Below are 15,587 nucleotides of genomic sequence, written 5' to 3' on the forward strand. Positions count from 1 at the left end.
CTTTATTCCATTTAAATTATTGGTTGTATTATTTGATTTTTATTTATTTTCCATGTTTACTTATAAAATAATTTGTTATTATTATATAAAAAGTTATATCATTTTAAAAATTAGCCATTTCTTATAAAAAACAACATTATGTAATCGAGCAAGTGAAACAAATATATTTAAACAGCAGTTAAGAAAGGATTAAAAAATTAGTTTTAGTAATTATGGTGATTTGTGCTGAATAGCTCATTTAAGCTTTAAAAAGATTAACCAAGAGTTTTTGTTCACAGTTTAAAAAATAATTTTCAAAAAATTTTAGTCTAAAACTCAACTATTTTCAGCATTAATGATCAATCTGCCTTAAACAAATTGCTTCTATAAAATCATTTCTAATCATTTTTTAATAAAAATTTTCAATAGGATGTTTAAAGTCTTCATGAGATTTAATTTATTTTCCTATTCATGTTTTATTTTGTTAAGAACCAATTTTAATTTTATTTGCAGAAGTGAATTATACCAACCAAAACTCTTTGTTTTGTTTTTACTCAAACAAAAAAACTTATACTTTTTAATACAGAACATAAATACATAATATATAAACTATGGATGATATGGAAGTTAAATTCAAGATGGACTCGGACTCGGACACCGGAACGAAATCGGGTGCAGAAGTGAAGTCGGGTTTGGATTTGAAGGTGTACAAAAAAAGGTGGTGGGTTCTGTTTGGGTTGAGCCTGCTTAATTTCTGCGGGGCCTTAGTGAGTTTTGTTTGTTTCTACAAAATTTTTGTTGAGTTTAAAAAGTTGATTAACAAGAAAGCAACGTTTAAATGTGTAATGACACTTTAAAGATTTAACTTTAAATATAAACTTTTAGATTTTAAATAAAGATTCTTAGACTTATAAAAATTAAGTTTAGTTATTTAGAATAAAAACTTAAAAATTGGCCGATTTTATACATATACATCTTTAGTAAAATAACTGCTAAAATATTTTTCAAAGTTGTTATATGGTTCTAAAAAGTTGCTTAACTTAAATAAAGCATCTAATTGTTTGTGTGATTTATCTTGACAGCCTTTGAGAAAAAGACTCTTAACAACTGTTGGCTTTCTTAGTTTAATTTAGGATCGTATTTTCAAACTTATTCTTGATTTTTTCGTATGTTGTAACTATTCTTGTTTTATATTTAACCAATTTAAGTTTGTTTTGTAAATATAAGATAGTTATGTATAAGAAGTAAATGGTTTTATATACAAAAGATTTTTTAAATAAACTTAAGTTGACTATTTTTGTCAATGAAAGTTTCAAACTGTTTAAAAGACATCTCAAAACTTTACCTTTGATTATACATTACATTAGGTTATTATTTTTTGTGTCAGTAAGATTTTCGAATTAAACGTAGATATTTGTTTTAAACGCCTAAACTTTTTTAAAAGTTAAACAGTGTTAAAGCTTTAATAAAAGCAATGTTTTTGTATCATTTTTATATTTACACTATTAATCTTTTCATTTCAAACTAAGAATTTAAAATTTCATTAGTCGTTTAAAATCGTCAATCAGTTTGATTGGTTTTTAAGTTCAAGATTTTTTAGCAACTAAAAAATTTCAATTAAAATACTTGTTTTAAGTTTTTTAGTTACTAAAAAGATTTATTAAAAACAAATATTTGCCAATGTAACTAAAGTTAAACAACACTTTAGTTAAAACTTCATTAATTTATTTTTAACACTTAGAAAAATTTTGAACACTCTGTTTTTAAATTTACATAACAAGTATAATTTCAAGTAATTGTTTTTTAGATAAAAAGACTGCATTAATTTTTTGTTTACATAAAGTGTTCTAACAATTGTTTAAAAATAACTAGCTAATTTTATGTCCTAACTGCTTTAGAGGTCTATAATGTAAGATCAAAACAAAATAATTTAGATTAGTCTATGTTAATCTGATTCAATTATTCAAAATTTCTATTTTTAATAGAAAAAATGGTTTTTTGAACAAAAACAACTTGAAATTTTTCAAAATATTTAGTTTGTAGTATTATGGGTTTTTTTTTTTGAAAAAACATTAACTAATAAATTAACACACTTTATTGTTTACTTTATAGCAAATACGTTTAATTTCACATTTAAATTATTTAATTATTTTTTAAGCCAAAACATTCTCAAAAATAACAAGCAAACAAAGGTTATTTAATGCCTATTCATAACTTTGAAATGTCACCAATGATTATGTCTATCTTAACGAAGATGTGCAATTTCTAAACAGAACTGGCTGACGTTTTCAACTGTGCCGTACAGCGCTGCCGATTATTACGACACAGACGTCAACGCAATCAACTTGCTCTCACTGATATTCCTCTTCTCAGCTATTCCGATCGGAACTTTTGCAACTTTTCTCATTGAAAGGTTTGTTTACAACTACAACAATTTTGTAATCTTTTATAATGAAAGTTTGAGTTATTAAAAAAAAAACACAATTTGTTAGCTGTAAGTTTGCTTCATACTTTTGTTTAATCATATGTATAAGAATTTTAATATACTGTTGTTATTATATTAATTTTGTATGTTAAAAGCTAAAATTGTTCTGTAAAAGTAAACATCTTTGATTCATACAGTTTTTAAGGTTATTATTTTATTTATAAAACGAGTTAGGGTGTTTTGTAAATATTTATCCGTATAGTACTTGAAAAATGTTTTACGAAACAAATATTTCAATATACTAAACATACTGTAAGACGTAAAACAATTTTAAAGAAAAAGTAATAGAAGCATAAAATTATCAAAAACATTACTAGTATACAGTAATATTCAGTATGTGCTATTTCTAAAAATATCTTTTAAACAAAATTGGAGCTTATACAAGTCTGTTCATAAGTTGCATAGCAATGACTAGTCTTTTTATAGTTGAACATTATCACACAAAATTTAGCTTAAAACAAATGTTGTCCCTCTGTATAACTTACCTAACGTTAAAATATATCTCTTTATAGGTTTGGTTTAAGACCATCATATTATTTCTGCGGATGGACATGTTGTGTTGGAAGTCTACTCAGAATTGTTAGGTTCGATATGTTTTATAAATATTAAACAAAGATTGAAAAAATTATTTGCAAAAAACTGAAAAACTTAACCGTTCTACTGTTCTACACGTTTTGTCTAAAGACGTTCACTTATTCAAATTTTTCGTTTTTATATATTTTTTGATTTGTATTTAACGATGGTGTCAGGAATTTAACACTGTTTAAAATTTAGGTAAAGTCTTTAATGTTTAAGACACACGTTTATCAGGGAATATTGATGGCAGTTTTAAACTTTTTTATTAGGTGTAAAATCTATAAAAAATAAATACATTAGCAAATCTCTTAAAGTTTAATCAAAAAAAGTTAGTATGCCAAAAACGTTTCTTCTAATTTCAAGTGCATTAATTAAGTTTAAGTATAGATCTACATAAATCTTTGTAAAAAAAAATATCTGCTATCATTTCCCCCTTAAACACACTATTAAACTGACCAAAGGTTTTTGTTGAAAATTTTTCATGGAAAGACTTTTTTGCATGCGAACGAATTTGCAATTGTTACGTAAACTAATTAAATTAATAAAACAAATATTGACTAAACAAACAACTAAGAACGTTAAAAAAACCTTTAAATCGTCAATTATTTTTATTAAAAAGTGTTTTTTAAAATAAATTTTGTTATTGTTTACTAAAAGTTTTTTTTTGAAATACTTTAAACAGTTATTTTTGTTATTAATGAAACTATTATAAAACATAAACATAATTAAATAAGACATTATACGTTAACCGACACCAGTACATAAAAGTCTTTTTAAATTTTTATTTTTAAATCGATGTGTTGGTTGATTACACAAATAATAACAAAAGTTGAAAAACATTTGTTATAAAAATGTTAATTACTAACTATTTTTTACTTTATTTTGCTTTGAAATAGCTTATTTTTAACTTAAAACAGGTTATTTCATTTATTATTGTATATTTATTTTCAATTGTTTGTTTTAGAATCAACCAATATTTATGTTGTTAGATAAGGGTTGTTTGTTATTGTGGTTTTTGGAAAAATTAAATTGCATTTTTAATAAATACCAAAGTTTGTTTGAAATTTTACTAATATTAATCGTAACTAACACTCAACTTAATATAAGTTAATAAACTTCTTATCAAAGTATTTTTTTAAAGAAAGTGATTAAGACAACTTTAACAAACATCGACTTAGGTTTAGTACAGTACTAGCTTTATTGTTTATTAGTCATAGAATAAGCATTTTTTTATTAATAAAAACCACAAAACTGGCCTTGTATTACTTTTTCCCTCACGGTAATTCTAAACTTTAACAATACAACTGGTCCTGTTCGGCTTAAGTATGCCAGATAAAACAGAACAAAAAAAAAAAAGCATAATTAAAATTTAAACCCAAAAAATCAAACATCAAACTAATATACTTTTAGAAATAAAAGTTTACAGTGTTGTAATGCATAAATAAAAAACATGTAACAATATAATAACATAAAATATAACAATCGATAAAATTAAACTGTTATGATAATTATTATACATACATTATTCTCTAAACAGCACAGTTGACAACTTATGGTCGGGCACACAGTTAAAATCATTAAATTTTAGAAAGCTATCATTACTAAAACTTAAGTTAAAACAAGTAGCTGTAACTATGAAAAAGTTTGTAATTATTTAAAGTTTATATTTTTCTTCCAAAACAGCACAATCGACAGCCTTGGGTCGGGGAGACTACTAAAGTTTATAAACTAAAAAAATATTATCTTTTCTAAAAAATATCTAAAAGATAAATATAATCTTTTTATTTTTTTCAAAACCAATAGCTGTAACTATGAATAAGTTTATAATTTTTTGAAGTTTATCTTTTTCCAAAACAGCACAATCGACAGCCTTGGGTCGGGCAGACTCGCGGTCCTGTTCGTCGGCCAGGCCATAATCGCCATCGGGCAGCCATTTTCGACGTACTGTCCCGCCAAAACCGCCGAGGCGTGGTTCCCCGAACGCGAGAGGACGGTGGCCAACCTGATCGGTACCGTGGGTCGGTTTTTGTTTTTATTATAAAATAATAATTTAACAAGAAAATTTAATGATGATTAGTTATAACAGTTGCAAGCTTTACTAGTTTGTTCGTACTTTTATGAAAATATTTTGTTTGTTTGTGTGAATATTGAGATTGATAGTGGTCTGTAAAAAAATTTAGAGATTTGGGTTCGTTACTATATGTATTTATTAATAAAACACTTAGGAATAAAAGCATTCAAGCAAGAAATAACTCACATTTATTTTGTATTTAAATATACTTTTTAATTAGATTTATTATAAATTTAAAAAAATATTCAACATGTTTTAGAACTTGAGCATAGACAACTTATCACTGTTAAACTAAGTTTATAAATTTAATTAGTATTGAAGATTAAACCTGTGTTTGCAAAATAAACCGTTATTACATAACTAAAAATGTAACCTAAAGTTATTGAATTTTTGTATCACTTTATAGAAACCAACATATTTCGATAGCAACGTAACATTTTTTTTATACAAAGATGTTTATCTACGACCAAAACTGTGGTTTTGGTAATTTTATAATTGAGATTTCGATAGCGTGAAATTAGAAACTAAATTTTTGACTTCTAATCTCATCTACGTCTGTCACTGATACTCTTATATAGGATTAAATAATTTACAGCCAAACGTAATTACATCTCTAGCATGTGATTTAAAAATATTTAATATTTATGGTTCTTTTTTAATGTTAATATATTTTGATCGCAACACTAATCTTTCAAAATGGTAAATAAATGTTATGGTTTATACAATTTCACAGTCGAAATCTAATGTAGAAACACTACTTTCGCAACTTAATCTTATTTACAACTTGTCTTCTATTATATTAATTTAATTTACAGCCAACCCTTTCGGAGTAGTAGTAGTCGGTCTTCTGTCTCCGTTATTCGAAACCAATGACCAGCTTGATGCTACTAACCTGGTTTGTTTAATTGTTTTTCGGTTTTTGATTAAGTTTATTTATTTTGTGACTTGCTTTTTTTTTGTACATTGAAAGTTGTGCTAGTAGAGTTAATACCAAAATAGTCTAAACAAAAAATATCATAAAAAATTTTTAAAGAATTTTAAATTAACTTTTAATTTAGTTTAAAAAAGCAGAGCCTTTAATTTACAAGTATTCTCTTTCAACAATTTAAAAAACTTAAGTTTCAAAAGAAATAAGGAACATTTACCAAACAAACAAAAATGATATATTTAAACTTTGTGATTAAAAAGCATTACTTCTGCATCTATTTTCTAAATTTGATAGCGTGTACATTTACATTTAAAAAATAACCTTGGGTACTCTTCGAACTCTTAAACACTTCAGTTTTCTTACAACCCTTTACCGCAAACGTTTCTTTATGTAATAAATATAATCATACCAATAATAACTTACCTTCAGCTGATAATGACGGCGGTGCCATCAACAGTAACCGCCATATTCGTCACATTCATGATGACGTCATCAAACCCGCCAACACCGCCGACAGTGGCCGCTTCCAATCCCACGCTGACCGGAAAAGAGATACTGAAGAATGTCAAAGTTAGAAATTTGTTTTAAAATAAATAATTGATGAAAACAAAGTTTTGTTAAAGTATAAACTTGTGTTAGCAACTTTGCTTTGCTTTATAAGTTTTAATGATGAGTAGTAGTTAGTTGCTTCACAAAACCAATTCATTAGCATTCGAGCCTGAAAAATATTAATCGAACATTTCGTTTTTTTTTACATGGCTGAGCAAAATAAAAAGCTTAACTGTCAACAGTCACGATGCGTTTTTAAAAGTTGGTTTCAATAAAAACAAAAACTTCGAACTTTTTACTTAATAATATTTGTTACTTTTTATGTATTGTAACGAAAATTTTATTTCCCATATAGAAAGTTTTGTGCAACCCGAAATACCTCATTTTACTTTTAACCGTTGGAGGGAGCCTCGGAGTTTACTCTGCCTTTGTTACGTTGATCGCCCAAATACTGTGCCCGTACGGTTACTCATCGGTCAGTTTGATGTTAATCTTATTCATAGATAATATGAAGGTAGCTTTTTTATTTAATTACATATATGTTGTGAAAAACTGTTAATATTTAATATTTAAGTCATGTTGTAATAAAAAAGAAAATTGTGACAATGATCGCACAAATATTTTGCCCCTTCGGATATTCATCGGTTTTGTTGAAGTTTTTAGAATTAAAAAAACATTACTTTTTTTGTGTTTTTAGTTACCTGATTACAGATTTCAACAATCTAAAGTCATATTTTAAGTATTTAAAATAAAATTAAAAGTTTTATTTTTGTGATGTTGATCACACAAGTATTGTGCTGTAATGAGTACTCATCAGTTTGTTTTTTGTTAAAATAAATTTTGAATATACTTATTACATAAATAAGATATAAAGCCATTCTGTAAATTAGCATTAAAAACCTTTTACCTTACGGGTACTCATCGGTCATTTAAACGTTATGGTTTTAATGGATCAGTTTATTTTTTTAAATATTAAAAACTATATAAATAAAAAATGTAAAAAAAATGATGATTGTCAAAACAGTTTGCCCTTATAGATATTTTTCGGTAGGTTCGATATTTACAAAACCTTTCAACTTGTTTTTTAACGCTCATAACATACTATAACTTTAGTAATATCACGTTGAAAGAAAGTTCTTGATCGTTCAAATATTGTGCCCGTACGAATATTTATCGGCACGTTCATATATTTTTATTATATAAAAGTGGTTACTCCTCAAATAACTGATGTACTTTATCGTATATTGTATAAGCATTGGCTCGTATGAAGTTGAAAAAGTTAAATTATATATTAAATAAAATATAATAATCTTTTTTTGCTGCTTTGACTTGACACGTTTGTTAAGTAATATAAACAAGAACTTTCATTTCTTCCTAACCGCTACAAACGTTGTGCCTGTACAAACCATCACGGTGAGAAGTACAAACAGTAACAAAGTTATTGTAAAAACAAAGAAGTGATTCGTGCTTACTTTGTAAAGTTTTCAAAGTGATTTGCCACTTTATGAGGTTCATATAGTTGTCGTAAGGTTTAAAAGCGGAGAAATGTCATTAAATATAGAAATGTGTTTATAAGCTAAATATAGTTGTATAAATACAAAAAAGGCGTAAAATTAAAATTTTTAAATAACTAAAAAACTTGTTTTTTTTTCGAATCAAAGTAATTAAACATAGATTAAAAGTATAAGGGACATTAAGTTTGCTGATATAAAAAAGTTTGATTTAATAAACGCGTTAAAATCACTTTTTGATCTACCTCTACATATACAAGAAAAATTTTGAATAATAAAAAAAGTCACTTATGTTTAACTACTTTAGTAAAAACTATTTTTATTAAACTTTATAATCTATTTAGGTATACCAAACTTTTAACCGTTGTTAATTTTTCGATAATATACTGCAATCGAAGTTAGTTGAATTAAAAGACCACTTGCTTCGAAGATTATTTATATTTTTGGTATTGTTGTTTTACCTTTTTAATCAAGCTAATTTTTTAATAAAAAACTAGTTTTTTTCAGTTTAAAGCACGACAAAAAACGAATATCAACCAACATAGACAGTATAATTTTTGTTTTGTTTATCAACTAGGGTCTTTGTATGAACTCATTTTAGACCGTCGAATATGCTTTAAAGTTTTGAATTTAAAATAATAGACGAAAATTTGTAGCTAATCGAATTTTTAACTGAGCTAATATCATTACTTTTAAAGTGAAGTCGGAAACAGAAAACTGTCAGAAGTCATTGTTAACATAACACTATTAACGTGCGAAAATGTTCACTCCAAGACAAGTATAATTTGATTTGTCCGAGTAAAATTTTGAAGGGAGATTAAATGCTACTTAGTAATTTGAAACCCGATTTTTATTTTGTTTCAGACCACCTTTAAAATTATCTATATCGCACTGGTAATATGCTGTGGTACTTCCGAAGTTTAATGAAATAACATTATGAACAATGAAACTTGTGTAACTAATATTTGTATTTTTTGATATGAAAATTAATTTGTAATTGTTTTAGTCGAGAAAACTCATTATGATTGCGAGTAAAAAATGTATTAAGCTAGTTGTTGAAGCTTATATGTGTGTTACTACTTTAAATTACTTAAAGTCAAATTTGAATAAATTTTTTGGCTTAACTACCATTAATATAGTTGTTACTTTTGTTTTTGTTTCATTTTCATTAATTTTTTTTTTTAAAGTACTTAGTTGCTATCATTTAAAAACTTGTTCATGTATAATACTTTTAAAAGTTGTTTGTAAAGCACACTTTAATCAAACATTTTGTTATCTATAGTGTTTCCTCAATTTTTTACTTTGTTTATATTCGTTAATTATAGAGTTTAAAAGATATGTTTGTTTGCTAAAAGTGTTAGTTTTACATTGAAAAATTTGTAAAATTGTTCTTTTTGAACAAATGGTGTTTATCTTTTTTTAAAGATAAATTAAAATACTTCAATTTTGTAATTTATCGTGAATTTGTAAATAAAAGTGTTATTATTGACATGTTAAATTTAACCACATGATACTCTATATTAAACATTAAAAAAGAACTAACTTTTATTCTAAAATAGGCATCTATCACTATTGAGGATTTATTTCAACTCATTAACTCAATAGTTTAATATATATCTATATCTATATATATATATATATATATATATATATAACTTCATTAAGGATTTGATAAAGTTATAATAACAAAACTATAAGTTAAAAAAGTAGCTTAATATGTTCAAATTCAACTTTTGAAAAAAAAAATTAATTCATACAAACTAGTATTGCATTCGACATCTAAAAACCTGAGTTCCTCTAAAACAAACCCGAACAAAATTGAAACCTCATGCAGCAGATGATTGACACCAGACTCTGAAATAAAATCTCAATTGTTCATTTCCTCTGCAAGTGTCTGTAAAATCGAGGTGCCGTCTGCGAAATCGAATCGTGCGAAGCACAACTAAAATTAGCGCTAATGACATTAACGTCAATAAATGTGGTTACAAATCGGCTTGATTTTTTTTCATTGTGACGTCATAGTGTAATTTTATACAAATCTTGAAAAGGCTGACAATCGTGGCACTGTTGTATTTTCGTGAGAGTTTTCACTTTGAAAAAAAATTAAGCTTTTCTTTAAAGTTTTTTTTCATGTCGTTGTGTGGCATGTGTGTTTTAAGGAAGTTAGAATTCGATTTTACCACGCGACTTATTTTAAAAGATTGACACTTGTAATTTAACTAACTGTGTTTTTGTGAGAACTAGTCTTAAATTAAAAATTAAACTTTAATTTCATTCAATTTTGTCATTGTGTGGTATAAAAAAAGCTTATTAAAAAAATTTAAATTTCTTATTTAGCTTTGTTTTTTCATTTTGCTGTAAATAAACTAACTTTAAATTTACAAAACTTATTGGGAAGCAGTCTTGACTTAAAAATTTAAGCTTTTTGATGTTAATTTGTCGCTGTATGAAGTCAATAATTTATATTACGAGTGTAAAAAAAATTGCCGTTTTATCAAATTTTACATTTAGTTTTATAAAGTTCTCTACTTATTATTTATATAAACTTCTTGGTTTTAGTTTGACTTTATAGTTTGTTTTCAATTTTCTAATATGTAATCTAAACGACATGAAGGTTTAGTTTTAGAATAATTTAAAAATTTACACATTGTTCTGTTTAAGTATTATGTTTCAAAGAAAACCAACAATGACTTTTTTTAACATATATAATTTTTTTAATTAGCAAATATTAACTATTTTTTATTGACTAATCTATCAGTTTTAATAATAAAAGCTTATGGTTTTCTCGAAACAACTTTAACGAAAAAGATTAATATAAAGTAACATTGTTTTGTGTTTAGACGTACTTGCGCAGCAAAGGTAAACGAGACGTCAAATTTATTACGTCATAAAGCTACGCATAAAAACCCGGTAGGACTTTTTATGTGTACTATTTTATGGGCACTATTTTATGTGTAGAATTGCTGCATTCAATTTTTGATGTGATGTCATCAAAATTATGTGTAGTATTTAGATGTTGCTGCAATTAAGTTGCTGCAATTAAATGAAAAATAAATTACTGTCCATGCCTTATATAAATATTATGGATAAAATAAATAGTACACATAAAAATAGTACACATAAAAAGAACTACCCATAAAAACCAATAACAATAAAGTTACCAAAAGTTTTCATAACATAGATAGTTTATGCTAACTTGTGCAAATTTAATATAGATTATGAGCGGGTTATTTACGTCACATTTGTAAAATCAAGTTTCTAAAGAATAACGTGTAGAAACTGAATGAGTAAAAAACAGTTGGTTATACAATTTAAAAATAAAAGAAATAACAAAAAATAAACTTTTAAACTCGGTTGATTTCAAAACAAAGCATATTTGTGACTTATCTTCCGCGGTTTTAAAGCATACTTTTAAGATTTATCTCTGCTTTTAAATTATTAAGACAAAAACGGATTTTATTTTGAAATAGCAGATTGATGCAGTGCGGTTAATAAAAGCATAAAATAAACGTAAATATTAAAGTTTCATAAACATATATAAAGTATTTACGATGAAATACCGTTTAATTTTCTTTAACAAAAATTCACCCTGCTTTTAATTTCAACCGACGAGTTTTAGTAAATACTAATAATTTTAATGATTATAAGAATAATTTTAATCAACTATCCCTGCTTTTGTATCTAACCGACGAAAATGGCTTCTCATAGGAAATAGCGGGTTGGTGCAGCGCGGTGCTGACATTTATGGGGCTGATCGGGGGAATACCCATCGGCAATCACGTGGACAGGGGAAAGCAGTTTTCGTCGACGCTGAAGATTTGTTACGGAAGCGTCGTAGTTGGACTGGCAATAGTGGCCGGGGTTTGTTTGTTTGTTAAACTTATTATTTTATAAAAAAATATTTGTTTATTAAATTTATTATTTTATAAAAATTTGTTTGTTTGTTAAATTTATTATTTTATAAAAATTTGTTTGTTTGTTAAATTTATTATTTTATAAAAATTTGTTTGTTAGTTAAATTTATTATCTTATAAAAATTTGTTTGTTTATTAAATTTATTATTTTATAAAAATTTGTTTGTTAAATTTATTTTTATGTGTATTTGTATTTTTCGCCTTCGAATTTTTTTACGGTTGCGTTGTTAGAACTTTATACCAGTAAGTAGTTTGAAAATAACAAAAAAATGTTTTTAGTAAAATGTAAACTACCAAAAAGGACACCAGGGTTAAACCTACACCACCTTTGTAGCGAAAACTACAGTATTAATTATCAATTTAAAATTAAATTGAAATATCTAGGTTTACCAGTTTTACATGGATTACTACATCCTGATTTTTAATGCAGGAATTGGAACACTATAGTTTATCTAATGTAAACTTAAAATATGTAGGTTTACCAGTTTTACATGGACTACTTCACCCTAATTTTTATAGCAGGAATTGAAATACTATAATTTATTTAATGTAAACTTAAAATGTCTAGGTTTACCAGTTTTACATGGACTACTACATCCTGATCCTGATAGCAGGGATCGGTTTCTCTTCCTTCGCAATTCTACCGATTGGTATGGAGTTGGCGGCCGAATGCACTTATCCGGTTGGCATCGCCACAACCAGTGGGCTCATTGTTATATCGGGGTTTGTTTCATCTTGTTATTTATTATAATTAGAAAAGAAAACGTTGTGTTAGGATGAATTGTTTGAAAAATTATCGCTAGAGAAATACAGCTGGTTACGAAAAGACCGCTGCTTATTACTTAATAAGCCGTTTCTTGTATGTATATTTTAAAACTTATTCGGTGAATATCGCTGCAATTACTGGTTTTATTTTTATACCGGGGTTTGAAATAAGTTGTATTTGCAATTTTTTGGGTTTTACTACAATTTGCGGACTTATTATTAGTTCGGAGTGAGTGTTATGTGTATTTTCAATCTTATATTATTAAAAACAAAATTAAATCGAGGTTTGTAGTTTTATTTTATCCGTTAGGCGCTTCTACTTAGACAGTAATTTTAGGATGATAAGTTGTTTCTAAAACATTTCGTTTGACTTATTTTTTTAATTTATCGGCTTAGCGTTGAGAAAACAAGTTGCCAAGTAAAATAAAATATTTACCAGTAAAATTTATAAGTGATTGATTAGTTTTGTTCATCTCTTTAGCCATTGATTTGGTGTGTGGTATGTAGTTTATTGGTAGTTTAATCTGTAAGCTACACCTTCCCCTTATAGATTTTAGGTACTTTTCAACTTTGATTTTTTGGAAGGGCTGTTGTTAATGTGCTTTGGGCTTTAGATTTTGAAATTATTGGATATTCAGTTGATTACTAAGCTAGATTTGTGAACTGTTGCTGCAAAGTTTTTGAAGTGATTTTTGACTGAATTTGCCGTCATAACGAGTGGCAAATAGTAGCTGAGATGAAATTTCTGCAAGATGAAGACAGCTTCTGAAGATTTGACAGAAATGCTTGTTACAGGCATTTGTTGCTTTGGAACGTATAATTGGAGATTGGTGACTTTGGAATTGTTGAATATTTGGTTGTGAAAGTTTTAATTTATTCAGTTTTTGCCTTGTATAAGTTTTATGTTTATGTTTATTTAATCACTGTAATTTGTTTTTTCTTTTTATGTTAGTGTCTTTCAGTTTAACTGGCTTAGGTTTTAATGCCTAGGTCCTTCGTTGGACAATAAACTTAATAATAATAATAATAATAATAAAACCAAGTATAGAAACAAACTTCAATAAAATTTTTGAAGTATTTTGTTTAAACTCTTTTCCGACTTCAGGTATTAGTTTTTATTGATAAATTGATATAATAAGTATTTTTACAACTTATCATATTAGCTTCTGTTGCTACCAGTAAGTTCAGCCGCATCAGGTTAGCAGTCGGTTCAATTTTTAAAAGTGTTGATTTTTGAGTTGTTTTTACCTGGTTGATATTTTCATTCGAACAACCCTACCAGGCAGAAACAAGATCACAAATCACGTGATCAAAAATAAGTCGTAGCTGCATCAGACAGATTCAACTTTGTTGTTGATTAACAAATGTAATTAATAATTGAAAACAACAAAGTAATAAATTTATTTATATTTTTAATACCAGACAGGTCCAGTCGCTCATCCTTGTCGTCGTCATGCAGTCGCTTTCCTTCCCCGTTTCCAAGCAACGAGCCTGCGAGCTCAACTCGGCCTGCTTCACCAACAACTGCACGCTTGTGACGTCACAGTACGGTGACGACATGACGTCACGTTATACAGGTGACAATATGACGTCACTGTCGGTCACTGAGCCGCCGGTTGAAGACGACGACCAGACGACGTACGACCTCACGAGTGAGTTTTAGTTTTGTTTATAATATTATGTTTATTAATAAAAGCTAATTATATGAAGATTCCAATTTTAAATAAGATGAAAAGCAAGAATTCATTGAGTTTTTGCTTGTTTCGTAAACCATAAATAATTTATCTTGTACAAAAGTATGAATATTTTTTCAAGTAAAAAGCTGTTTTTAGTTTTTGATTAAGAGTTCTCGTTTCAAATAAGATATAAAAAAAATTAGTTAATTTTTGGAATCTACAGCTATTTCTTTTTATTTAAAGTTCATTTAATGAACATGAAATAAACAAAATTTCAATGAAGAGCGTGCAAATTTTTATATTTGAAAAACTACAAAACTTCTTCAATTATACCTGCTAATCTTACTTTTTACTATCACAACAAACATCAAAATATCTAGTGTAAAATTCTTATTGAAAAATCTACAACTATAAAAATTTTTAAATCACCCCGATGCTAGCTATTGTCCTAAAATTACTAATATAACTCACAACGAGCGATATCGTCTCCTTTGAGAAACCTTGTTTAAAAAAAAAACTTTTATAACAGAAAATAAAGCAAACTGTTTAAATTAAAAACACGTTTCTTCCACAGATTCAATGTACAATAAGTCAAATAAATATTTAATTGTAAGTAATCAAACTAAATTAATAATTTTGAAAATTTTATTAAACAAAATTTTGAAAACTATTTCTATTCACAAACTCACTATTTTTTTGCCTTAAAAATCTTAACCGTAAAAATAAATATGTTATTTTTTATAAACTGTTTCAATCATATTCACAGACTCCATGTACTTTTGCTCGGCTTGGATCGGCGCGATATTCCTGGTGCTGGTGATTTTCTTCAAGCCCGAGTACAAGAGGATGCGCGCAGAGGCTCAACATTCGAAACGCGCGGGAGGAGTTTCGAACGAGGGGAGTTTTTCCTCGGATGACGAAGCAAAGTTGTAGTATAAGATAAGTTATATATATTTTTTTTGTCATAAACTAACCTGCCTTTGTTTTTTTGATGAACAAGATATTTTAAATGAAAACATTTTTCTAGAAGTCTAGATAACTTTTAAATTAATGTTAAGTTGAACTATTTTTAAGTTAAAAGGTTTTTTATGAACACAGTTTTAGTATTTTTATCATATTTTACAAGTTTTTTT

The 15,587-nt window shown here is 26.8% G+C and overlaps 1 protein-coding gene across 1 annotated transcript; it reads left to right on the forward strand.

Moving 5' to 3' along the window:
* The first annotated feature begins 590 nt into the window (after positions 1-590).
* Positions 591-15,387, forward strand: LOC145843243 (solute carrier family 49 member A3-like). The gene is made up of 11 exons (XM_082950706.1): positions 591-746; positions 2,253-2,392; positions 2,977-3,048; positions 4,898-5,058; positions 5,927-6,006; positions 6,469-6,609; positions 6,944-7,063; positions 11,808-11,960; positions 12,582-12,736; positions 14,201-14,430; positions 15,221-15,387. The coding sequence occupies exons 1-11, from the start codon at positions 591-593 to the stop codon at positions 15,385-15,387; spliced, it is 1,575 nt and encodes a 524-aa protein (XP_082806832.1).
* The last annotated feature ends 200 nt before the right edge of the window (positions 15,388-15,587 follow it).

This window comes from Thalia democratica, chromosome 8 (genome assembly GCF_965202585.1).
Source record: "Thalia democratica chromosome 8, ktThaDemo2.hap1.1, whole genome shotgun sequence".
Lineage (NCBI taxonomy): Eukaryota > Metazoa > Chordata > Thaliacea > Salpida > Salpidae > Thalia > Thalia democratica.